The sequence below is a fragment of the Phyllobates terribilis genome, unplaced genomic scaffold (assembly GCF_046119375.1).
Source record: "Phyllobates terribilis strain yellow unplaced genomic scaffold, ASM4611937v1 Scaffold_4__5_contigs__length_816908805, whole genome shotgun sequence".
NCBI classification, from domain to species: Eukaryota; Metazoa; Chordata; class Amphibia; order Anura; family Dendrobatidae; genus Phyllobates; species Phyllobates terribilis.
Window position 1 is genome coordinate 472,976,908 of NW_027362764.1, and position 26,399 is coordinate 473,003,306.

The 26,399-nt window shown below is 44.2% G+C and overlaps 1 protein-coding gene across 1 annotated transcript in view; it reads left to right on the forward strand.

Annotated features, from left to right (window-relative positions):
• EXOC2 (exocyst complex component 2) overlaps positions 1-26,399 on the forward strand; it is a 227,716-nt gene that overhangs the window by 75,935 nt on the left and 125,382 nt on the right. The window contains exon 6 of the mRNA XM_073678693.1: positions 20,999-21,079. Coding sequence (XP_073534794.1) covers positions 20,999-21,079 — 81 coding nt within the window. The remainder of the gene's footprint in view (positions 1-20,998; positions 21,080-26,399) is intronic.

The window sequence follows — 26,399 nt, forward strand, 5'->3', positions numbered from 1 at the left end:
CTATTAGTAGAGATTGTATACTGGAATTTTTAAATCCTGTTGTTTGCATGCATTCATATTCTCATATTTTAAAGCAGATCTATGAGATTAAAGGGAGCCTGTCAGCCCAAACTGACAGTATACACTAAATACATAGCCTTGTATAGGATATAGCACCCTATATCCAATAGCCAAGAGGCTCAGTGCACTTTTCCACCCACTGGTTTTGCATGGCCCGCCTCCCTTTCTGGTGATTGACAGTGCTAGCCTGAGCTTTCACTCCAGATAAGCCAGTGCTGTCAATCAGCGGTGAGGGAGGCAGGGAATGCAAAACCAGTGGGAGGAATAGTGCTCTGAGCCTCTTGGCCACACCAAGGGTGCACCAAATATCCTTCTTAGGAGAAGGGAATAAACTATTTCTGCAGAATGGACACCGTGATTAGAACACTATATGTGCGATTTTTATAGGGGCTACATCCCTTACATGGCTAAGTGCCTAGCTTACACTGACATTTTGGGCTGCCAGACCTCTTTAAATATGCTGCCATTTATAAGTGCTTTACTTCTCATGTAATTAAAATCCCATGGCTTCTACTATAATATTAGAAATGTGGAAATATTGTTTGTGGTTGTTGTTACAGTAGTCCCGTCAAAAGGCTTACTGTGTGTCTGCCAGTTTTTACATTCATGTATATACCGTATATTCCGGCGTATAAGACGACCTGGTGTATAAGACGACCCCCCTACTTTCCTGTTAAAATATAGAGTTTAGGATATATTCACCGTATAAGACTACCCCTTTTCCAACGCATACCAAACACCGGTAAAAATTAAAAAAAAACAGATTTGAATTTAACATGGTCCTTTTTTAATTTAAATTCTTATGACATGCAGGTATATAGCAGGAAAACTGTCACTCATAAACATATTAAAATAGGGAGGACCCCACGTCATTTTTTGGGGGGGTCCCCCATTCTAATAGCTAGTAAAGGCTAGGTATTCAGCTGGGGGCTGATATTAGTAGCCTGGGAAGCTCCGTGGGTATTACCCCCTTCCCAGACTTCAAACATCTGCCCCAGCCGTCTGCTTAACCTCCGCTAGAGACTATAATGATGGTGGATCCCAATCCAATTTTCTTTTTAAAAAATCCTTTATTTTAACACTAAATGACAATTGAGGGGTTAATAAAGATGCAGTCCCTAAATTATTATTAATTTTGTAATTAATTTTTCCCAAAAATGTTGACGTGGGCTTCGCCATATTTTTGTGTCCAGCCAGGTACAGCAGGCAGGAACGGGCTGCCCCCAACCACCAGCTGCCTATTTGTACCTGGCCGGACACAACAATATAGGGAAGCCCTTTTTTTTTTAATTATTTCATGAAATAATTAAAAAAAAAAAGACGTGGGGCTTCGCCCTATTTTTGTGTCCAGCCAGGTACAACTAGGCAGCTGGGGGCTGGAATCTGCAGCGCAGGGAGGCCCAAGCTTTCTGGCCCCCACCCGCTGCAAATTGCAGTCCGCAGCCACCCCGGAAAATGGCGCGTTCATAGAAGCGCCATCTTCTGGCGCTGTACCCAACTCATCCAGGGCCCTGGTGCGGTGGCTCACTGGGTAATAAAGGGGTTAGGGCCAGCTTGGCATTATCAGCTGGCCCTAAGCCCGAAATTCATGGGGTCACGCCAATATTAGACATGACCGCCATGAATTTCTAGTAAAGTAATTAAAAAAAACACAAACACCCAGAATAAAGTCCTTTAATTGAAATAAAGACACAATTTTTTAATGTTCTAAATTAAACCATACTTACAGTCACGCCCATTCCAGCTGAAGCCAACGATCTCCTGCAATAAAAGTAAAATAATAAAGCAACCTCATCCTTACCTCTCCATGGTTCCCAGGACCGGTCCAGCTCTGCTACATTCACATGACAGGCTGCACCGCAGCAGAACGCTGCCGTTCAGCTTGCCATGCGGCAGACACTGAGAAGCGCAGGCATGCTTGTGCTCCTCAGTGTCTGACTGTGACGGCATCCAGATGAGCCGAGATCATGTCCAATGAACTCGGCTCACCTCATGCACGTCACTGACAGCGTGGGAAAATTCTCCTGCTCCCCGCATGCGCAGTAGAAGTTTCCCACGCTGTCAGTGACGGACGTCCAGGAGGTGAGCTGAGTTCATTGTCGGCTCATCTGGATGCCGTCACAGCGAGACACTGAGGAGCGCAAGCATGCCTGCGCTTCTTAGTGTCTGCGGGATGACAGGCTGGATGGCAGCGTTCTGCTGCGGTCCAGCCTGTCATCTCGATGTAGCAGAGCTGAAGCTGTCCTGGGAACCATGGAAAGGTAAGGATGAGGTTGCTTTATTACTTTACTTTTATTGCAGGAGATCGTTGGCTTCAGCTGGAATGGGCGTGACTGTAAGTATGGTTTAATTTAGAACATTAAAAAATTGTGTCTTTATTTCAATTAAAGGACTTTATTCTGGGTGTTTGTGTTTTTTTTAACTTTTACTATGGGGTTAGTAATGGGGGTGTCTTATAGACGCCTCTCCATTACTAACCTGGGCTTGATGTCAGCTGGCATTATAAGCTGACATCAACCCCAACCCTATTACCCCACTGCCACCGCTACAGGGCAGTGGGAAGAGCGAGGCTAAGTGCCAGAATTGGCGCATCCTATGGATGCGCCATTTCTGGGGCGGCTGACGGCTGGTGTTTCTAGCCTGGGAGGGGGCCAATATTCATGGCACCCTTCCTGGGCTATTAATATCAGCACCCAGCTGTCTGCCTAGCCTTTGCTAGCTATTAAAATAGGGGGGACCCCACGTCATTTTTTTGGGATCCCCCATTTTAATAGCTAGTAAAGGCTAGGTATTCAGCTGGGGGCTGATATTAGTAGTCTGGGAAGCTCCGTGGGTATTACCCCCTTCCCAGGCTTCAAACATCTGCCCCAGCCGTCTGCTTAACCTCCGCTAGAGACTAAAATTAAGGGGAACCCCATGCCAATTTTTTTTTAAATAAATCCGTTATTTTAACACTAGATGACAAGTACAGTAACCAGCACTGTCACTGTACTTCATATATATGTGACTGACATGTTTCTATCTATCTAATCTATGTGTGATGCTCTATCTTTCTGTTATAAATTGTCGGGTACAGATGCTGAATTGCCGGCCGGCTTTTTTAAAGAGACGGTGCATGAAAACACTAATATTTGTTTTAATAAATCCTTTACACTAAATGACAAGTACAGTAAGCAATACTGTCACTGTACTTCATATATATGTGACTGACATGTTTCTATCTATCTAATCTATGTGTGAAGCTCTATTCTTTCTATTCTAAATTGTCGGGTGCCGGCTTATGCCGCTGCTGAATTGCCGGCTTTTCATATATTGTCACAGAAGCGATGCGAACTTCCCAGCTCCGGACACAGCGCAGCGCTTCTGTGACAAGTGAAAGCTGTCGGCACAGAAGCCCTGCGCTGTGTCCGGAGCTGGGAATACGCAGCGATGTGTCAGTTTCAGCACAGAAGCGCTGACTGTCTGGACCTACCGCCGCCGTATTTTAACTCCCTCCACCTTATATTAACTCCGACATGGCAGGGATACGGCCACGGCAGCTTATTAACACCCCCAGAGTATCCCCGCATGTCAATTTCTGAAAGTTCAAAAGCATTACCGGCGTATAAGACGACCCCAGACTAGGCAGAAGATTTTTCAGTCTTCAAAAGTCGTCTTATACGCCGGAATATACGGTACAATAATTTGTAGTGTCAACAGCCGTACATCTAATATCGCCGCTCTCTACTGCAGAACAGGAAAGTTTTAATTAGCTGCCACATTAGTGCCATATGCCGTGGGTGATCTATTTATTTTTGGATCAGTTCCTTTCAAATTAATTAAACTGCAAACTTCAGTGGGATTATATAATTGCCTGTTTGACAGTTAGAATTTCGGATGCAAGCGATTCCCACAGGATTGAACAGGAAAATCTGAAATTGACATATTATTATTTTACTATTAAAGGGTATCTGGCTTTTTTCTTCCCTATAACTCAACCGAGAATGGTCCTTAGAAGGGTCCATTATTCATTTACTTATAAGCTCTACATAGTTTTCAGTTTAGTGAAACCTTTTTGCAATTTAAAATTGCATTAAATGTTTAGTCATTTTGCACTGATTTTCTGTTATGATATAGGATGTTTTGTTCACCATTCCAGTTTCAATCTCAATTCAGAATTAGTCTGGTTTTGTGTTACGACAGAGTTATGCATCATGAAAGCGAATATAAAGTAACAGCGTTAATTTATATACAATCTACTCAGTCACCAATGTGACTTAAAGGGGTATTCTCCCCTGCAGGTCTGACCGCTGGGACCCCACTGATCTTGAAAGCCGGGCCTTCGTGAATGGAGCGTAGTCGAGCATGTGCACTGCCTTTCCATTCACTTTTAATGGAACTGCTGAAGATAGCTGAGCGCTGAGCTCAATTGGTCTTCGGCTCTCCCATAAGAATAAATGAAGAGACGGTGCACATGATCAACCACCACTTAGTATACACAGTGCCCTGGAGAGCCCTGTTCTCACAAACCGTGGGACCGCCAGCAAACTTGCTATAAATATGTATTTTTTTGCCTTGTATTAATCCCCTCTACCATTGAATCTCACACCTTTTTTCTTTTGTTCTTGCGTTCCTGATTGATGTATGCTCCCTTTTCTTTGCTTGTATTTAGTCTTTGAAGCTAAGTGGATGTGGTCCTCAACTCTTCTCTGCAGCCATCTTCTTGAAGACCACACCCACTTTTCTAAAAAGATTGGATTTAAATAGAATTAAGTGACAAGCCCACTTTGACCCGTTAAATGACTGCCAATATGTCTTTTAATGATAGTCATTAATAGGCCTTAATCCTCAGTGCCACTTTTTTACGGTGCTGGAGATGAACCGCGCACGCCCTGACCGGCGAAAATTCCATAGATGTTGATTATATGTGACAACTGACACCCGGTGGCATTGGTCCCTATTGGTTTTGGAGCAGAGTGGGGCTGATGAACCCCTTAGATGCTGCTGTTAATTACAGTGGCATCACAGTGGCATCTAGACAGTTAAAAATGCCAAGAGTGTGCAAAGCAGTCATCAAAGCAAAAGGTGGCCACTTTGAAGAACCTAGAATATAAGACATATTTTCAGTTGTTTCACACTTTTTTGTTAAGTATATAATTCCACATGTGGTAATTCATAGTTTTGATGCCTTCAGTGTGAATGTACAATTTTCATAGTCATAAAAATACAGAAAAATCTTTAAATGAGAAGGTGTGTCCAAACATTTGGTCTGTACTGTATGTATGTGTATATATATATACTGTGTGTGTGTATATATATATAGCACACAAAAAACTGTTACGCCACTAAAATTCAGCTTTTGTATAAACAAAAACTCATATACATGATTGGTAACAACACGTCCGGAGGAACCCGAATTATAAAACTGTCACGTTGTTTATTCTGTACAACAAATACCGGAAAAAGTCATATAGAAAAAACACGTTAAAAATGTAACTTTTCATCATCCTGACACACAAAAAATAGAATAAAAAGCAATCAAAAAGTTGTAAAAAAAATAGGGTATCATTGAAAACATCAACTCGTCCTGCAAAAAACAACCCTTAATTAACTTTGTTGGTGGAAAAGCCGGTGGTCTCTTTTCTGAAGTGGCTCCACTGGTGATTTTGCTGTTGTTTTTCTGGCAGCTCCGCCATCTGCATATTTTTTTTATTATTTAAACTATAACTAGCGAGCGTCTTCCAACTGAATATGTGCACAGCTATGTCGTTGTGACACTTTGTACTTAGTTTGGACTCTGTGTTAATGATGGACTCTGTTTCAATGATGTCTTATCATTTTAGGCATTATATATATATATATATATATATATATATATATATATATATATATATATATATATATATATATATATATATATATAATATATTTGGGTGTTTTAAACAAAACCCTGATGTAAGTGCTCAGCATAGAGCACTGGATGACTGGGTACCAATCTTTGTAGTGAAAGCTATCAATAAATGTTATGTACCCCAAAAAAATTCTACCAAAAAAACCTTTCACCTTATCCCCAAAAATCAAATCCTCACTTAGGTCTGTCCTCTGTCAGTGGAAATATAAGTGGTTTCTATGTTACTGTTAGAACAGTAACTCTTTCCCATCCAATCCCCGCCGTGTGATCAAGCAGTATTGTACAACCGTTCTGTAAATGCAACATGGTGTCCTAACTTGCACTACAAAAATCTAATAGCCCTCCTTTCCAAACCCTGCCACTTGCCCAAACATTCATTGTTGACCACCAATTAGGATTCTGACAGTGAAAAAAATCGGTCCTCTGCACTTTCCTATTGAATAACATTGATCCGGTGGCTATCTGATAAAACATTGGATAGCACTCGTCTGATGTTAATGTGAACGAGCTCTAAAGTACATTGTGTCACGAAATAAACAATCTCAGAATCACTGGGATACATTGACGCGTTCCAGAATTATAACCTCATTAAGTAACACTGGTCAGAATTGAGAAATGGGGCTCAGTCATCAAGCTCAAGGGGTTAATGACATTTTTTTAATGTGTTTCCAAGGGCAGCTAGCAGAATTATGATTACTGCTCTGTAATTGACAATAAATTACCCTTTTTTTTTGTTTTGCAACGATGCTTAACTTATAATGTAGATTAAAACTATTAAATATATCAAATTCTAGTGCAGTTGTTCCTCCTGTGAGTGATGACAAGCACTTCTGATCATCAGACGTCTCTGATCTCTAGCGACAACTTGTCGACACAAAATGTGTTACTGCAGCCAATCACTGGCAGAAGAGGGTGGTCTCAGCGGTGTTGACAGTGATTGGCTGCAGCAGTCACACACTATGTCGACATAGCATTGATGGATCTGGAAAACAGATGTCAGTGGGATGGGGAATGGCAACGCCTTGACATGGAAACAGTGGGGAGTTGGTAAGGTGAATATGTCAGGTTTGTTATAAAACAGTATTCACAGAGGTTTTTTTAATTTTTTTTTTTTAATAAATTTGGCAGCTCGTCAACCCCTAGTTAATATACCGTAGTTTTGAAATGTCTGACGTTTGGAACCAGTATGGCATCTATGATGTACCCTCACAAGTATTGATTTTTCTAGTAAAGGCTGATATGGTTAGTAAATCCGTCCTCTGTGTCCTCTGTGTTCCCGAGGAATGGAGTTGTTAAAATGATTTTTTTCTGTTTCTCAGAAGGTAGCGGTTCACCTTGAGTCTCCTATGAGTCCTTAGGGCAATGCTGCCCTGAGAATGAGCATGTAGTATGGGGGGGATCGTCAGTACCCTTCTGCTGTAGTGAGTTCTCTATACTATGTGATTTGCAATGTTCCATTGATCATTCGTATAACCCATAAATCATAACCGTGCAGAGCGCTCGAGCATGCAGCACTGTCATGTTTACAGGTCATCCCTCATTGAGTTTTATTGATGCATGTGAAGGTAAATGAGACAGCTCAGTGTGCTTTGGGGTAGATGTGATGCTTTAGGAAGTATTTTTACTTATGGATTTTCTTTTTGCACTCCATAGTTTGATGTAACCCAGTGAAAATATATGTTCTAGAGACATGCCACCCAAATAAATCATATAGATGGGTGGCATAGCAATGCTTGTTTTATTATACTGCTTTTTCAATAGATCTTAGATTTGACAAGACTGGTGTACTTACTTTGGAAATGCGTGTCAGAATGGCTGCAAACTCCTGATATTAAATTGAGCATTTTATGAGTCCAGTTGAAAAATGAGAGTTGATAAGTCCAAGTGTATTCAGTCTCCTTCCTCCCAGTCCGACTGACAACTGCAGATTGTACTGAGCAGAGTGAGACCTCAGCAGCTGGAGGGGCACTGAGGATCTGTCACCTGACCTGAGCACTGGTGCTCTTGTATACTAGCTACTTTATTACAGTAGCTTGTTCTTCATATACTTTAAAAACTTGACATAATTCAAACAAATGCGCCCTGCTGTCTTCAAAGGGGGAAGACATGAGACCCCTTTTCTCAGGAATGATGGTTGGATCCCCTCTAAACATACACTTCTCATCTGTTCTATAGATAGGTGATATGTATTGATTTTTGGAAAACCCCTTCAACCATATGAGCTGATTTTAACTTTTTGTTGTAGTAGTCCAAAACTGTCCCTAGGTGCAGTTTGTTTTATAAAAAAATGAAAACAAACCAAACAGTGCTTTTCTCACCCTCTTCGGGTCCAGCACCAAGTCTCTGCCATTGCTATTGCAATCCGTGAACTCAGCAACTCGTGCTGTCTACTCTGGCAGAGCCGCTGAGCTCAATTATTGGTTGCAGCACTGTCGACATGACGTCAGCGTTGCACACAATAACCAACACTGGGAGCAGTGGTGTAGACCCAGTAATGCTGGACCTGGTGAGGGTGAGTCAAGGACAGTTTATATATATATATATAGTACAGACCAAAAGTTTGGACACACCTTCTCATTTAAAGATTTTTCTGTATTTTCATGACTATGAAAATTGTACATTCACATTGAAGACATCAAAACTATGAATTAACACATGTGGAATTATATACTTAACAAAAAAGTGTGAAACAACTGAAAATATGTCTTATATTCTAGGTTCTTCAAAGTAGCCACCTTTTGCTTTGATGACTGCTTTGCACACTCTTGGCATTCTTTTGATGAGCTTCAAGCGGTAGTCACCGGAAATGGTCTTCCAACAATCTTGAAAGAGTTCCCAGAGATGCTTAGCACTTGTTGGCCCTTTTGCCTTCACTCTGCGGTCCAGCTCACCCCAAACCATCTCGATTGGATTCAGGTCTGGTGACTGTGGAGGCCAGGTCATCTGGCGTAGCACCCCATTTACTCTCCTTCTTGGTCAAATAGCCCTTACACAGCCTGGAGGCGTGTTTGGAGTCATTGTCCTGTTGAAAAATAAATGATGGTCCAACTAAACGCAAACCGGATGGAATAGCATGCCGCTGCAAGATGCTGTGGTAGCCATGCTGGTTCAGTATGCCTTCAATTTTGAATAAATCCTCAACAGTGTCACCAGCAAAGCACCCCCACACCATCACACCTCCTCCTCCATGCTTCACGGTGGGAACCAGGCATGTAGAGTCCATCCGTTCACCTTTTCTGCGTCGCACAAAGACACGGTGGTTGGAACCAAAGATCTCAAATTTGGACTCATCAGACCAAAGCACAGATTTCCACTGGTCTAATGTCCATTCTTTGTGTTCTTTAGCCCAAACAAGTCTCTTCTGCTTGTTGCCTGTCCTTAGTTGTGGTTTCCTAGCAGCTATTTTACCATGAAGGCCTGCTGCACAAAGTCTCCTCTTAACAGTTGTTGAAGAGATGTGTCTGCTGCTAGAACTCTGTGTGGCATTGACCTGGTCTCTAATCTGAGCTGCTGTTAACCTGCGATTTCTGAGGCTGGTGAGTTGGATAAACTTATCCTCAGAAGCAGAGGTGACTCTTGGTCTTCCTTTCCTGGGGCGGTCCTCATGTGAGCCAGTTTCTTTATAGTGCTTGATGGTTTTTGCAACTGCACTTGGGGACACTTTCAAAGTTTTCCCAATTTTTCGGACTGACTGACCTTCATTTCTTAAAGTAATGATGGCCACTCGTTTTTCTTTACTTAGCTGCTTTTTTATTGCCATAATACAAATTCTAACAATCTATTCAGTAGGACTATCAGCTGTGTATCCACCAGACTTCTGCACAACACAACTGATGGTCCCAACCCCATTTATAAGGCAAGAAATCCCACTTATTAAACCTGACAGGGCACACCTGTGAAGTGAAAACCATTTCCGGTGACTACCTCTTGAAGCTCATCAAGAGAATGCCAAGAGTGTGCAAAGCAGTCATCAAAGCAAAAGGTGGCTACTTTGAAGAACCTAGAATATAAGAAATATTTTCAGTTGTTTCACACTTTTTTGTTAAGTATATAATTCCGCATGTGTTAATTCATAGTTGTGATGCCTTCAGTGTGAATGTACAATTTTCATAGTCATGAAAATACTGAAAAATCTTTAAATGAGAAGGTGTGTCCAAACTTTTGGTCTGTACTGTATATACACATGTATATGTAACGTATATATGCATGTATATATGTACTGCACCTGGAGACAAGGGCTTTCTGAAACTAAAAAGAAACTTTTTTTTAATTATGTGTAGCTCTTTTTAATCTGTACAAAATGTGTAATCCATGAATTTTTCTTGAATTTGTGTTTGTGATAATTCATGATGATACCAATTCAATACAATGTCACTTCATTCAGTAAAAATATCAGTGATGGCCCAACCGATGGCATTCGTTGAGGGCGTATATATATATTTTTTCTTGTTTGATATCAGATGCCGTATATCTTGGAATATGTCAGGTTTAAAGAGGATTCTCATCTCCATGTAGTAGATGTAATAATAGTAAAATTAGCAAATACCTCCAATTAGAAATATAGTATACACTGTGTGCAGAATTATTAGGCAACTTGTATTTTAGAGGATTATTTTTATTATTGATCAACAACTATGTTCTCAATCAACCCAAAAGACTCATAAATATCCAAGCTTAATATTTTTGGAAGTTGGAGTGGGCTTTTTTTAGATTTGGCTATCTTAGGAGAATATCTGTTTGTGCAGGTAACTGTTACTGTGCAGAATTATTAGGCAACTTAATAAAAACCAAATATAATCCCATCTCACTTGTTTATTTTCACCAGGTAAACCAATATCAGTGCACAAAATTTAGAAATAAACATTTCTGACAAGCAAAAGCAAAAACAAAAAAATTAGTGATCAATATAGCCACCTTTCTTTATGATGACACTCAACAGCCTTCCATCCATAGATTCTGTCAGTTGCTTGATCTGTTTTCAATCAACATTGCGTGCAGCAGCCACCACAGCCTCCCAGACACTGTTCCGAGAGGTGTACTGTTTTCCCTCCCTGTAGATCTCACATTTTATGATGGACCACAGGTTCTCTATGGGGTTCAGATCAGGTGAACAAGGGGGCCATGTCATTATTTTTTCTTCTTTTACACCTTCACTGGCCAGCCACGCTGTGGAGTAGTTGGATGCATGTGATGGAGCATTGTCCTGCATGAAAATCATGTTTTTCTTGAACGATACCGACTTCTTCCTGTACCACTGCTTGAAGAAATTGTCTTCCAGAAACTGGCAGTAGGTCTGGGAGTTGAGCTTCACTCCATCCTCAACCCGAAAAGGTCCCACAAGTTCATCTTTGATGATACCAGCCCATACCAGTACCCCACCTCCACCTTGCTGGCGTCTGAGTCGGAGTGGAGCTCTCTGCCCTTTACTGATCCAGCCTCTGGCCCATCAAGAGTCACTCTCATTTCATCAGCCCATAAAACCTTTGAAAAATCAGTCTTAAGATATTTCTTGGCCCATTCTTGACGTTTTATCTTATGTTTCTTGTTCAAAGGTGGTCGTTTTTCAGCCTTCCTTACTTTGGCCATGTCCCTGAGTATCGCACACCTTGTGCTTTTTGATACTCCAGTAACGTTGCAGCTCTGAAATATGGCAAAACTGGTGGCGAATGGCATCTTGGCAGCTTCACGCTTGATTTTCCTCAATTCATGGGCAGTTATTTTGTGCCTTTTTTGGCCAACACGTTTCTTGCGACCCTGTTGGCTATTTGCCATGAAACACTTGATTGTTCGGTGATCACGCTTCAAAAGTTTGGAAATTTCAAGACTGCTGCATCCCTCTGCAAGACATCTCACAATTTTGGACTTTTCAGAGCCCGTCAAATCTCTCTTCTGACCCATTTTGGCAAAGGAAAGGAAGTTGCCTAATAATTAAGCACACCTTATATAGAGTGTTGATGTCATTAGTAGTGTTGAGCATTCCGATACTGTAATATCGGGTATCGGCCGATATTCGCGGTATCGGAATTCCGATACTTAATTCCGATACTTTTCCAATATCGAATACCGGAATCGGAAGTTCCCATAATGCCTGCGCTCTGCAATGTCTGTGAAGGATGACAAGCTGGATGGCAGCGCTCAGCTGAGATCCAGCCTGTCATCAGAATGCCATGCCAGCGGGGGAGAATTCTCCTGATTGTTTAAAAGCCGGCGCGCGGTAAAAAGCCGCCGGCTTTTAAACAATCACACAGCCCCATACTGCTTCCCCGCAGCCTCCCACCCCGATCCTCCGCTCCCCTCGCCACCTCCAATCCCAATCGTAAATTAGGACCGGGCGGGGAGCGCAGCACCAAGGAGCGAAGGACCCGGGCGGGGAAGCCGGCAGTGAAAAGACTTCACCGCCGGCTTTCCCGTTCTGTGCTGCTCTTTCCCGCCGGTTATTTCAAATGAACAGCTGAGGTATCAGGTGATGCCGATCAGCTGTTCATTTGAAGTCGCGGCGTTGCCCTCAGAGGGTTCATGTGAGTTCATGCTTGACTGCATGAACTCATATGAACTTTCCCACGGCCGCACAGGTCAGCCACACCTCCCAGACCCGTCATGATTAGTGTGTGTGCGGGGTGTGTGTGCGGGGTGTGTGTGCGATGTTTGTGCGGGGTGTGTGTGCGGGGTGTGTGTGCGGGGTGTGTGTGCGGGGTGGGTGTGCGATGTTTGTGTGCGATGTTTGTGTGCGGGTGTGTGTGCGGGGTGTGTGTGCGATGTGTGTGCGGGGTGTGTGTGCGGGGTGTGTGTGCGATGTTTGTGCGGGGTGTGTGTGCGATGTTTGTGTGCGATGTTTGTGTGCGGGGTGTGTGTGCGGGGTGTGTGTGCGGGGTGTGCGTGCGGGGTGTGCGTGCGATGTGTGTGTGCGGGGTGTGTGCGCGGGGTGTGTGTGCGGGGTGTGTGTGCGGGGTGTGTACGGGGTGTGTGTGCGATGTTTGTGCGGGGTGTGTGTGCGATGTTTGTGCGGGGTGTGTGTGCGGGGTGTGTGTACAGGGTGTGTGTGCGATGTTTGTGTACGGGGTGTGTGTGCGATGTTTGTGTACGGGGTGTGTGTGCGATGTTTGTGCGGGGTGTGTGTGCGGGGTGTGTGTGCAGGGTGTGTGTGCGATGTTTGTGTGCGGAGTGTGTGTGCGGAGTGTGTGTGCGGAGTGTGTGTGCGGGGTGTGTGTGCGGGGTGTGTGTGCGGGGTGTGTGTGCGATGTTTGTGCGGGGTGTGTGTGCGGGGTGTGTGTGCGGGGTGTGTGTGCGGGGTGTGTGTGCGATGTTTGTGCGGGGTGGGTGTGCGTGCGGGGTGTGCGTGCGGGGTGTGTGTGCGCGGGGTGTGTGCGCGGGGTGTGTGCGCGGGGTGTGTGCGCGGGGTGTGTGTGCGATGTTTGTGCGGGGTGTGTGTGCGGGGTGTGTGTGCGGGGGTGTGTGTGCGGGGGTGTGTACGGGGTGTGTGTGCGATGTTTGTGCGGGGTGTGTGTGCGGGTGTGTGTGTGCGGGTGTGTGTGTGCGGGTGTGTGTGTGCGGGGTGTGTGTGCGGGGTGTGTGTGCGGGGTGTGTGTGCGGGGGTGTGTGTGCGGGGGTGTGTGTGCTGGGGTGTGTGTGCGGGGTGTGTGTGCGCGGTGTCTGTGCGATGTTTGTGCGGGTGTGCGCGGTGTCTGTGCGTGCAGGCAGACATAGGCCGATGTGACACTACTACTCCCATCGGCCTATGTCTGTCCCCCGTCCACTCGTGCCAGCAGGATCAGCTCGATGGGAGCAGTAGTTCCCATCAGCCTGATCCTGCTATTTAAATTGCCCTACTGTGTCCCCAATAAATATTAGATACATGTCATTGGTGGCCAGTGGTTACCTAAAAGAAATTAGTTCATACATTACCTGTCCCCGCCGATCGCCACCTAAAATAAAGTAAAAAATAAAAAACTACACCTATACTCACCTAGACACCTAATTCCCCGAAGCCATCGATCTCCTGTAATAAAATATAAAATAATAAACCACAACCTTATCCTTACCCCTCCGTAGCAGTCCACGAGTGTCCCACGAAGATCTCCAGTTCAGAGCAGCAACATAGAATGTGACCGCTCTGAACCGCTGCCGCCGCTAGAATGACGGGGCCGTAAGGGTTCACCGGAGTTCAGGCTGCGCTGCTCCGGTTAGCTGCTTTACGGCCCTGCTGTATCGTGAGAAATTCCCACGGTACAGCAGTGCGGTAAAGGAGGTCTCCGGAGCTGCGCTGCCTGAATGCACTCCGGTGACCTCAGTCAGTGGCTCCCGCTGCCGGGAGCGGACGTGTTCCCGGCAGCGTGAGCTTACAGCAGCCATGCACAGCTGTCACCATCTCCAGATGTGACAGCTGTGCATGGGAGATCAGCGCAGGAACGTGGACAGGTAACTATTATTTTTAGTAAACTAAGAATTAAATAAAATGGTGTGTTTTATTTCAAATAAATTATTTTTTTCTGGGTGTAGTGTGTGTTTTTTATTTTTAACACTTTGTAGGTTAGTAATGGGGGTGTCTTATAGACGCCCATCATTACTAACCTGGGCTTCATGGCAGCTGGCGCTGACATGAACCCCAGCCCTATTACCCCACTGCCACCGCACCAGGGCAGCGTGGAAGAGCGAGGCTAAGTGCCAGAATTGGCGCATCCTATGGATGCGCCATTTCTGGGGCGGCTGACGGCTGGTGTTTCTAGCCTGGGAGGGGGCCAATATTCATGGCACCCTTCCTGGGCTATTAATATCAGCCCCCAGCTGTCTGCCTAGCCTTTGCTAGCTATTAAAATAGGGGGGACCCCACGTCATTTTTTTGGGGGGGGTCCCCCATTTTAATAGCTAGTAAAGGCTAGGTATTCAGCTGGGGGCTGATATTAGTAGCCTGGGAAGCTCCGTGGGTTTTACCCCCTTCCCAGGCTTCAAACATCTGCCCCAGCCGTCTGCTTAACCTCCGCTAGAGACTAAAATTATGGGGGATCCCACGCCTTTTTTTTTTAAATAAATCCTTTATTTTAACACTAAATGACATTTGAGGAGTTAATAAAGATGCAGTCCCTAAATTATTATTTATTTTTTAATTAATTTTTCCCAAAACTTTTGACGTGGGCTTCGCCATATTTTTGTATGCCAGCCAGGTACAGCATCCAGCTTCTATGAACGCGCCATTTTCCGGGGCGGCTGCGGACTGCAATTTTCAGCGGGGGGGCAGAAAGCTTGGGCCTCCCTGCGCTGCAGATTCCATCCCCCAGCTGCCTAGTTGTACCTGGCTGGACACAAAAATAGGGAGAAGCTCCACGTTTTTTTTTTTTTTAATTATTTCATGAAATTCATGGAATAATTAAGAAAAAAAGGGCTTCCCTATATTGTTGTGTCCAACCAGGTACAAATAGGCAGCTGGTGGTTGGGGGCAGCCCATTCCTGCCTGCTGTACCTGGCTGGACACAAATATAGTGCAAAGCCCCACGTCAATTTTTTTTTAATTATTTCAGGAAATTCATGAAATAATTAAAAAAAAAATTATGTGGGGCTTCGCCCTATATTTGTGTCCAGTCAGGTACAGCAGGCAGGAACGGGCTGCCCCCAACCACCAGCTGCCTATTTGTACCTAGCCGGAAACAACAATATAGGGAAGCCCTTTTTTTCTTAATTATTCCATGAATTTCATGAAATAATTAAAAAAAAAAATACGTGGGGCTTCGCCCAATTTTTGTGTCCAGCCAGGTACAACTAGGCAGCTGGGGGATGGAATCTGCAGCGCAGGGAGGCCCAAGCTTTCTGGGCCCCACCCGCTGCAAATTGCAGTCCGCAGCCGCCCCGGAAAATGGCGCGTTCATAGAAGCGCCATCTTCTGGCGCTGTACCCAACTCATCCAGGGCCCTGGTGCGGTGGCTCACTGGGTAATAAAGGGGTTAAGGCCAGCTTGGCATTATCAGCTGGCCCTAAGCCCGAAATTCATGGGGTCACGCCAATATTAGACATGACCGCCATGAATTTCTAGTAAAGTATTTAAAAAAAACACAACACCCAGAATAAAGTCCTTTAATTGAAATAAAGACACAATTCTTTATTGTTCTAAATTAAACCATACTTACAGTCACGCCCATTCCAGCTGAAGCCAACGATCTCCTGCAATAAAAGAAAAATAATAAAGCAACCTCATCCTTACCTTTCCATGGTTCCCACGACAGCTTCAGCTCTGCTACATCGAGATGACAGGCTGGACCGCAGCAGAACGCTGCCATCCAGCCTGTCATCCCGCAGACACTGAGAAGCGCAGGCATACTTCCACTCCTCAGTGTCTGGCTGTGACGGCATCCAGATGAGCCGAGGTCATGTCCAATGAACTCAGCTCACCTCATGCACGTCACTGACAGCGTGGGAAAATTCTCCTGCACTCAGCGCTTCAGCGTGAGACTTCTCCCACGCTGTCAGTGACATACATGAGGTGAGGTCATGTCCAATGAACTCAGCTCACCTCATGCACGTCACTGACAGCGTGGGAAAATTCTCCTGCACTCAGCGCTTCAGCGTGAGAATTTTCCCACGCTGTCAGTGACGTGCATGAGGTGAGCTGAGTTCATTGGACATGACCTCGGCTCATCTGGATGCCGTCACAGCCAGACACTGAGGAGTGGAAGCATGCCTGCGCTTCTCAGTGTCCGCGGGATGACAGGCTGGATGGCAGCGTTCTGCTGCGGTCCAGCCTGTCATCTCGATGTAGCAGAGCTGGAGCCGTCGTGGGAGCCATGGAAAGGTAAGGATGATGTTGCTTTATTATTTTACTTTTATTTCAGGAGATCGTTGGCTTCAGCTGGAATGGGCGTGACTGTAAGTATGGTTTAATTTAGAACAATAAAGAATTGTGTGTTTATTTCAATTAAAGGACTTTTTTCTGGGTGTTTGTGTTTTTTTTAAATACTTTACTAGAAATTCATGGTGGTCATGTCTAATATTGGCGTGACCCCATGAATTTCGGGCTTAGGGCCAGCTGATAATGCCAAGCTGGCCTTAACCCCTTTATTACCCAGTGAGCCACCGCACCAGGGCCCTGGATGAGTTGGGTACAGCGCCAGAAGATGGCGCTTCTATGAACGCGCCATTTTCCGGGGCGGCTGCGGACTGCAATTTGCAGCGGGTGGGGCCCAGAAAGCTTGGGCCTCCCTGCGCTGCAGATTCCAGCCCCCAGCTGCCTAGTTGTACCTGGCTGGACACAAAAATAGGCAAAGCTCCACGTATTTTTTTTTTAAATTCATGAAATTCATGGAATAATTAAGAAAAAAAGGGCTTCCCTATATTGTTGTGTCCGGCTAGGTACAAATAGGCAGCTGGTGGTTGGGGGCAGCCCGTTCCTGCCTGCTGTACCTGGCTGGACACAAATATAGGGCGAAGCCCCACATCAATTTTTTTTAATTATTTCATGAATTTCCTGAAATGATTTAAAAAAAAATTGACGTGGGGCTTCGCACTATATTTGTGTCCAGCCAGGTACAGCAGGCAGGAACGGGCTGCCCCCAACCACCAGCTGCCTATTTGTACCTGGTTGGACACAACAATATAGGGAAGCCCTTTTTTTCTTAATTATTCCATGAATTTCATGAAATAATTAAAAAAAAAAAAACGTGGAGCTTCTCCCTATTTTTGTGTCCAGCCAGGTACAACTAGGCAGCTGGGGGATGGAATCTGCAGCGCAGGGAGGCCCAAGCTTTCTGCCCCTCGCTGAAAATTGCAGTCCGCAGCCACCCCGGAAAATGGCGCGTTCATAGAAGCTGGATGCTGTACCTGGCTGGCATACAAAAATATGGCGAAGCCCACGTCAAAAGTTTTGGGAAAAATTAATTAAAAAATAAATAATAATTTAGGGACTGCATCTTTATTAACTCCTCAAATGTCATTTAGTGTTAAAATAAAGGATTTATTTTAAAAAAAATTGATGTGGGGCTTCGCCCTATATTTGTGTCCAGTCAGGTACAGCAGGCAGGAACAGGCTGCCCCCAACCACCAGCTGCCTATTTGTACCTGGCCGGACACAACAATATAGGGAAGCCCTTTTTTTCTTAATTATTCCATGAATTTCATGAAATAATTAAAAAAAAAAATGCGTGGGGCTTCGCCCTATTTTTGTTCCCAGCCAGGTACAACTAGGCAGCTGGGGGCTGGAATCCGCAGCGCAGGGAGACCCAAGCTTTCTGGGCCACCCCCGCTGCAAATTGCAGTCCGCAGCCGCCCCAGAAAATGGCGCGTTCATAGAAGCGCCATCTTCTGGCGCTGTACCCAACTCATCCAGGGCCCTGGTGCGGTGGCTCACTGGGTAATAAAGGGGTTAAGGCCAGCTTGGCATTATTAGCTGGCCCTAAGCCCGAAATTCATGGGGTCACGCCAATATTAGACATGACCACCAAGAATTTCTAGTAAAGTATTTAAAAAAACACAACACCCAGAATAAAGTCCTTTAATTGAAATAAAGACACAATTCTTTATTGTTCTAAATTAAACCATACTTACCGTCACGCCCATTCCAGCTGAAGCCAACGATCTCCTGCAATAAAAGTAAAATAATAAAGCAACATCATCCTTACCTTTCCATGGCTCCCACGACAGCTTCAGCTCTGCTACATCGAGATGACAGGCTGGACCGCAGCAGAACGCTGCCATTCAGCCTGTCATCCCACTGAGAAGCGCAGGCATACTTCCACTCCTCAGTGTCTGGCAGTGACAGCATAAAGATGAGCCGAGGTCATGTCCAATGAACTCAGCTCACCTCATGCACGTCACTGACAGCGTGGGAAAATTCTCCTGCACTCAGCACTTCAGCGTGAGAATTTTCCCACGCTGTCAGTGACGTGCATGAGGTGAGCTGAGTTCATTGGACATGACCTCACCTCATGTATGTCACTGACAGCGTGGGAGAATTCTCACGCTGAAGCACTGAGTGCAGGAGAATTTTCCCACGCTGTCAGTGACGTGCATGAGGTGAGCTGAGTTCATTGGACATGACCTCGGCTCATCTTTATGCTGTCACAGCCAGACACTGAGGAGTGGAAGTATGCCTGCGCTTCTCAGTGTCTCCGGGATGACAGGCTGAATGGCAGCGTTCTGCTGCGGTCCAGCCTGTCATCTCGATGTAGCAGAGCTGAAGCTGTCGTGGGAGCCATGGAAAGGTAAGGATGATGTTGCTTTATTATTTTTCTTTTATTGCAGGAGATCGTTGGCTTCAGCTGGAATGGGCGTGATGGTAAGTATGGTTTAATTTAGAACAATAAAGAATTGTGTGTTTATTTCAATTAAAGGACTTTATTCTGGGTGTTTGTGTTTTTCTTTAACTTTGACTATGGGGTTAGTAATGGGGGTGTCTTATAGACGCCTCTCCATTACTAACCTGGGCTTGATGTCAGCTGGCATTATAAGCTGACATCAACCCCAGCCCTATTACCCCACTGCCACCGCTACAGGGCAGTGGGAAGAGCGAGGCTAAGTGCCAGAATTGACGCATCCTATGGATGCGCCATTTCTGGGGCGGCTGACGGCTGGTGTTTCTAGCCTGGGAGGGGGCCAATATTCATGGCACCCTTCCTGGGCTATTAAAATCAGCCCCCAGCTGTCTGCCTAGCCTTTGCTAGCTATTAAATTAGGGGGGACCCCACGTTATTTTTTTTTGGGGGGTTCCCCCATTTTAATAGCTAGTAAAGGCTATGTATTCAGCTGGGGGCTGATATTAGTTGCCTGGGAAGCTCCGTGGGTATTACCCCCTTCCCAGGCTTCAAACATCTGCCCCAGCTGTCTGCTTAACCTCCGCTAGAGCCTAAAATTAAGGGGAACCCCACGCCAATTTTTTTTTAAATAAATCCTTTATTTTAACACTAAATGACAAGTACAGTAAGCAACACTGTCACTGTACTTCATATATATGTGACTGACATGTTTCTATCTATCTAATCTATGTGTGATTCTCTATTCTTTCTATTCCAAATTGTCGGGTACCGCTGCTGAATTGCCGGCCGGCTTTTTTAAAGAGACGGTGCATGAAAACACTATTATTTTTTTTAATAAATCCTTTACACTAAATGACAAGTACAGTAATCAACACTGTCACTGTACTTCATATATATGTGACTGACATGGTTCTATCTACCTAATCTATGTGTGAAGCTCTATTCTTTCTGTTGTAAATTGTCGGGTACCGGTGAATGCCGCTGATGAATTGCCGGCTTTTCATGTCATTCTACATTATTCTTAGTTGTTTTACTTCATGTAGAATTAACCTACAAGGAAAGAAAGGGTTTATTTTCATTCCGATATTTGTGTCCCATTGACTTGCATTGGTTTCCGGTATCGGAATCGGCGATATCCGATACTTTTTGGGTATCGGCCCGATCCAATCCGATACGATATTTCCTGATATCGGAAGGTATCGCTCAACACTAGTCATTAGTCAACACCCCTCGTCATTACAGAGATGCACATCACCAGATTTACTTAATTGGTAGTTGGCTCTCAAGTCTATGCAGCTTGGAGTAGGACAACATGTATAAAAAGTATCATGTGATCAAAATACTCATTTGCCTAATAATTCTGCACACAGTGTAGTTCTTCTGATATGCTATGTTGCTTTCTCAATGTAGGTCATTGCAATAGCTTAGGTATCCATGGTTACAACCACTAGCAACTAACCAACCAAATAACTGTCACTATATGAGTGGTTGTAACCATGGATACCAAAGCTACTGCAATGCCACGCATGGAGAAAACGACAAAGCTTATCAGGAGAACTATACTACATTTCTAGTAGGAGGTATATTTACAACTTCTACGTGTTGGAATAGGATCTTGGAAATGGGAATACTCCTTTAAGGACAAGTTAAGGAAAGACACATCTGTATAGTAACTCATGTTGCTCATTAAGTAAGAGAGCCCTGAAATCTTCCTTCTTTTTGCAGATTGCATTTGATGTGTTACTTACTGTGTGTGCAGTTGTAGCAGGAGCCTTGTTATCTGGCAAACTCCCTCTAATGATCATCTATTTTCCAGCAATCCATCAAAAACTGGAGGCGGATGGCACGGAAAAAGTGGAAGGGTCAATGACGCAAAAATTGGAGAAAGTTCTGAAAAGTAAGTGTTCTGTTCCCTAGAAAACATCTCTCCGCAGCTAAACTGCTTCCTTTCATTCCTCTCCTGCAAGCATCTTTCTTCCACATAGAAATTCACTTAAAAAGCAGTGAGTCAAACTCATTATGCGAAAACTGTAAGATCCGATGATGGAGTGTCTCTGACTTTACAGTCCCCATGTAATGAAAGCAGCACTATTTTTGTGTTGCTCCCTTGTGCCAAGGTATGTAGAAGAGATGGAGTCCTTTTTTTTTTTTCCACTGTGATATTGATATAATAACTTCCTAAGTTTGTTTGACTTTTCTAGTTCTGGGCTCAGTCTATGACTTACTTCGAAAGTTCCCCAGTAGACGTAGCTAGCTAGAATGGCACCTGCATTGTGTATGGAACAAAAATGTCACTTAAAGTGAATTTCTGCTTCTATGTAAAATAAAGCTGAATTGATGTGTAAGGACAGGTTCTGCAGCTTTGATAGACCGTGTTTCTCATCCTCATTGGAATGTCTGCTTGCTGTCAGTGAATAGGAATATGTTTTTTCCGTCCAGAGGCTCTTAAACCTCGTTTTCCAGCGAAGAGGTTCATAAAATAACAACCAATCCAGATTACTGTGTGATCTACATAAATCGCCTTCAATGCATTCCTATTCCTGATTGATAGTTTGCTTCAATATATTGGTGTAGGTGCATTGTATTCACATAGTCTCAGGTCAGAAGTAGCCATTTTTTTGCTTTAGTTTCCACCCCGCTACTCCCAAGTTATTCCACTTTTTGTTTTTTATGATATACTGTTGTAGAGATATGGGGCTCTTAATGCAGCGCCACTTTTTATAGTTTTTGTACACTCCCTCAGAGAATCTTGATAAAGACCATAAAAATTAACACTAAATAAAAAGGCCCATATCTCTGAAACTATATGACGGATTTAAAATAAATAAATAAACTGCTCACCTTTGACCTGGTGACAGGTCCTCTTTAAAGGTAACCTGTCATATCGAAAAATGCTATTAACCTGCAGAGATGAGGTTAATATCTTTCTAAAGCCATGCGCCCGCCTCACTGAAGGCCTGTCTGCCAGAAGGAAATTAACTTTATTCCTCCCAGCAGCCTCAGTCTTTCAGTCATAGAGGTGGCCGGCGTGGCTTCAGTCACTGCAGCTGTAACTGCACCCCAGTGCTGACTGACTGACATCTGGCACAGCACTGATGCACTGAGTGGTGACTGAAGCCACATCCCTATAACTGAAAGCCCGAGGCTGCCGGGGCGAATAAAGTTAATATCCTCCCCATAGCCAGGCTTTCAGTGTGGCCGCTGGGCAGCGTCAGAACGCTTTTAAAGGGAACCTGTCAACAGGATTTTGCTAAGTAAACTACAGGCAGCGTCATGTTGGGGCTGTTGCACTGATTAATATGATACCTGAGGTGAAGAAATCCGTCTTGTAGTTCTTGTGTAATCAGTGTTTGCAGTTTTGAGTTAATGATATGCCCGTGCTCCGGGGCGGGACTGTAGGCAGGGTCTTATCTCTGTGCTCTAGGCCAGATCAGCAAGAAAAGACCTGTCCACAGGCCGCCCCGAAGCACAAGTGTGTTCCTCATCATAGAGACTGACAGAGACATAGAGCCAGAGAGACAGCCAGAACCTACATGACCTACATGCACATATAGACGGCTTAGGAAGGTTGATCCTACTGACTGATTCTCTTTAAATGTACAGTATAATAATGTATTCTTTTTAGCACCCTCTAGTGGTGGAACTCACCAGCCAAGGTTTCAAGAAAAAAATGCACACCAGGACACGGCCGGCCCCCTTTTTTTAGAAGGAGGTAACACAGGTGCAGAATGCTAATGAACAATCGCCCTCACTCACTCTCACTGGAGGGGCGACTACCCAGCACTAAAACTGCACACAGATGAAACTTGCAGTAGGGTGCAATTCACACACTCGCGGCACTGTGCCTAGCCAGCATCCTATTACACGCCCCTACTATTCGACTAGGCGGGATGCCCAGCACCCTATCCGTGCATCGCAAAGTTGTGAAGCCCCCACTCACAAGGTCACCATTACTGGGCCTGGCCGTGCCCTGGCTGATAAAAAAAAGTGCAAAAAATATCATATGAGGTATTAGTTGATATTTTGGCCAAAAAACCTTGGCTGGTGAGTACCATTGCCTTTTGCTATTTTCTAAAAATTCTGTCTATTGTTCTGGCTATGCTGTCTGTTTTTCACCCTCTAGTGGTGACTGCAGAGAATTAGCATGTTATTTTTTTAATTTAGGTTTTTGCCATGGACTGTGAAGTGCACAGTTCTGTATGAGTAGAAATAAGTAAAAAATGTTAAAGGGAACCTGTCATCTTGAAAATGGTATCTAATCTGCAGCGGGATATAATAGAGCAGGAGGTGCTGATAAACAATTTGTGGGGAAAAGTTTCAGTAAACCTTGTATTGTATTCTTTGAAATATGAAATGCATGAGTCAAGTGGGTGGTCCTACTAAGTGATTGACACTCTTCCCTATATGAGTGCATGCAGAGTCAGCTGTCAGTCACTGGTAGGACCGTCCACTGGACTCATATGTTTACAAACAACAGGGATTTCAATAAATTATATGTAATTTATACTTTTCCCACAAACCTGTGTATCATTCTGTTCATCTTCTTCTTCTTTGTACCATGTAGTCCACAGATTGGTCTGCGGGTTCAACATGACCGGTTCCCTTTAAAGGGAACCTGTCTCGTCCTAGTTGCTCTGTACACTGCCCCCATTGCATTGTTAGTGATGCAATGTCCATCACTAACGAGCTTTTTTCATAAAAATTGGTGATAGTATAATGATTTTAGAACATTTTATGTACTTACAGTTAGGTCCATATATATTTGGACAGAGACAACATGTTTCTAATTTTGGTTCTAGACATTACCACAATGAATTTTAAACAAAACAATTCAGATACAGTTGAAGTTCAGACTTTCAGCTTTCATTTGAGGGTATCCACATTAAAATTGGATGAAGGGTTTAGGAGTTTCAGCTCCTTAACCTGTGCCACCCTGTTTTTAAAGGGACCAAAAGTAATTGGACAATTGACTCCAATGCTATTTCATGGACAGGTGTGGGCAATCCCTTCGTTATGTCATCGTCAATTAAGCAGATAAAAGGCCTGGAGTTGATTTGAGGTGTGGTGCTTGCATTTGGAAGGTTTTGCTGTGAAGTAAACATGCTGTCAAAGGAGCTCTCCATGCAGGTGAAACAAGCCATCCTTAAGCTGCAAAAACAGAAAAAACCCATCCGAGAAATTGCTACAATATTAGGAGTGGCAAAATCTACAATTTGGTACATCCTGAGAAAGAAAGAAAGCACTGGTGAACTCATCAATGCAAAAAGACCTGGGCGCCCACGGAAGACCACAGTGGTGGATGATCGCAGAATAATCTCCATAGTAAAGAGAAACCCCTTCACAACAGCCAACCAAGTGAACAACATTCTCCAGGAGGTAGGTGTATCAAAATCCAAATCTACCATAAAGAGAAGACTGCATGAAAGTAAACACAGAGGGTTCACTGCACGGTGCAAGCCACTCATAAGCATCAAGAATATAAAGGCTAGACTGGACTTTGCTAAAAAACAACTAAAAAAGCCAGCACAGTTCTGGAAGAACATTCTTTGGACAGATGAAACCAAGATCAACCTCTACCAGAATGATGGAAAGAGAAAAGTATGGCGAAGGCGTGGTATAGCTCATGATCCAAAGCATACCACATCATCTGTAAAACATGGCGGAGGCAGTGTGATGGCTTGGGCATGCATGGCTGCCAGTGGCACTGGGTCACTAGTGTTTATTGATGATGTGACACAGGACAGAAGCAGCCGAATGAATTCTGATGTATTCAGAGCCATACTGTGTGCTCAGATCCAGCCAAATGCAGCCAAACTGATTGGTCGTCGTTTCATACTACAGATGGACAATGACCCAAAACATAAAGCCAAACCAACCCAGGAGTTTATTAAAGCAAAGAAGTGGAATATTCTTGAATGGCCAAGTCAGTCACCTGATCTCAACCCAATTGAGCATGCATTTCACTTGTTAAAGACTAAACTTCAGACAGAAAGGCACACAAACAAACAGCAACTGAAAACCACTGCAGTGAAGGCCTGGCAGAGCATCAAAAAGGAGGAAACACAGCGTCTGGTGATGTCCATGAGTTCAAGACTTCAGGCAGTCATTGCCAACAAAGGGTTTTCAACCAAGTACTAGAAATGAACATTTTATTTACAATTATTTAATCTGTCCAATTACTTTTGGTCCCTTTAAAAACAGGGTGGCACATGTTAAGGAGCTGAAACTCCTAAACCCTTCATCCAATTTTAATGTGGATACCCTCAAATGAAAGCTGAAAGTCTGAACTTCAATTGCATCTGAATTGTTTTGTTTAAAATTTACTGTGGTAATGTCTAGAACAAAAATTAGAAAAATGTTGTCTTTGTCCAAATATATATGGAGCTAACTGTAGATCCTACCTGCTCCTTTTCAGTCATAGGGGTGTGATTCTCATATTCAGTCAGGGGTGGGCGCCGCATGCAGTCACTGGGGGTGCCGCAAGCGCTGATATTATTGGGGCGCATGCGCATTTCTACATGTCCGACCACTGGTCCGTGCGTGCACAGTGTGGTTACCAGCCTCACTGTGCACGTGCGGGGAGCAGAGGGTCGTAGTCCATGCGCAGTGAAGCTGCGAACTACACAGCCTCACTGCGCATGCTCGGGAACATAGTGCGTGCGCAGTGAAGCTGGTAACCTTACTCTGCACGAGCGGACCAGTGGCCGGACATGTAGAAATGCGCATGCGCCCCAATAATATCAGCGCTTGCCGGGAGCAATATTCAAATACGTGGGCAGGGCCAGCAGTGACTGAATGTGGTGCTGCCCATGACTGAATGAGATCATCACACCCCTATGACTGAAAAAGAGCAGGTAGGATCTAAGTACATAAAATGTTGTAAAATCATTATACTACCACCGATTTTAATGATAAAAGCTTGTTAGTGAGGCACAGTGCCTCACTAACAAAGCAATGGGGGCAGTGTAGATAGTAGCTAGGACGTGACAGGTTCCCTTTAAGTGATATAGTATAGTTTTGAATCTAAAAATGAGATTGAGTTTGACTTTAAAAAGGGAAAAAACAATGAAGCCTTTAGTCGGATTATCCAGTATTTGGATATCTCCCAGCTATATGTAGACTGTTGTCACCATGCATCTACAGGATGGCAGTTCTTGTAGACTGGCGAGTAGGGCTGAAAGAGAAAAAACAGTACACTTTATACCACAAGAGCCAAT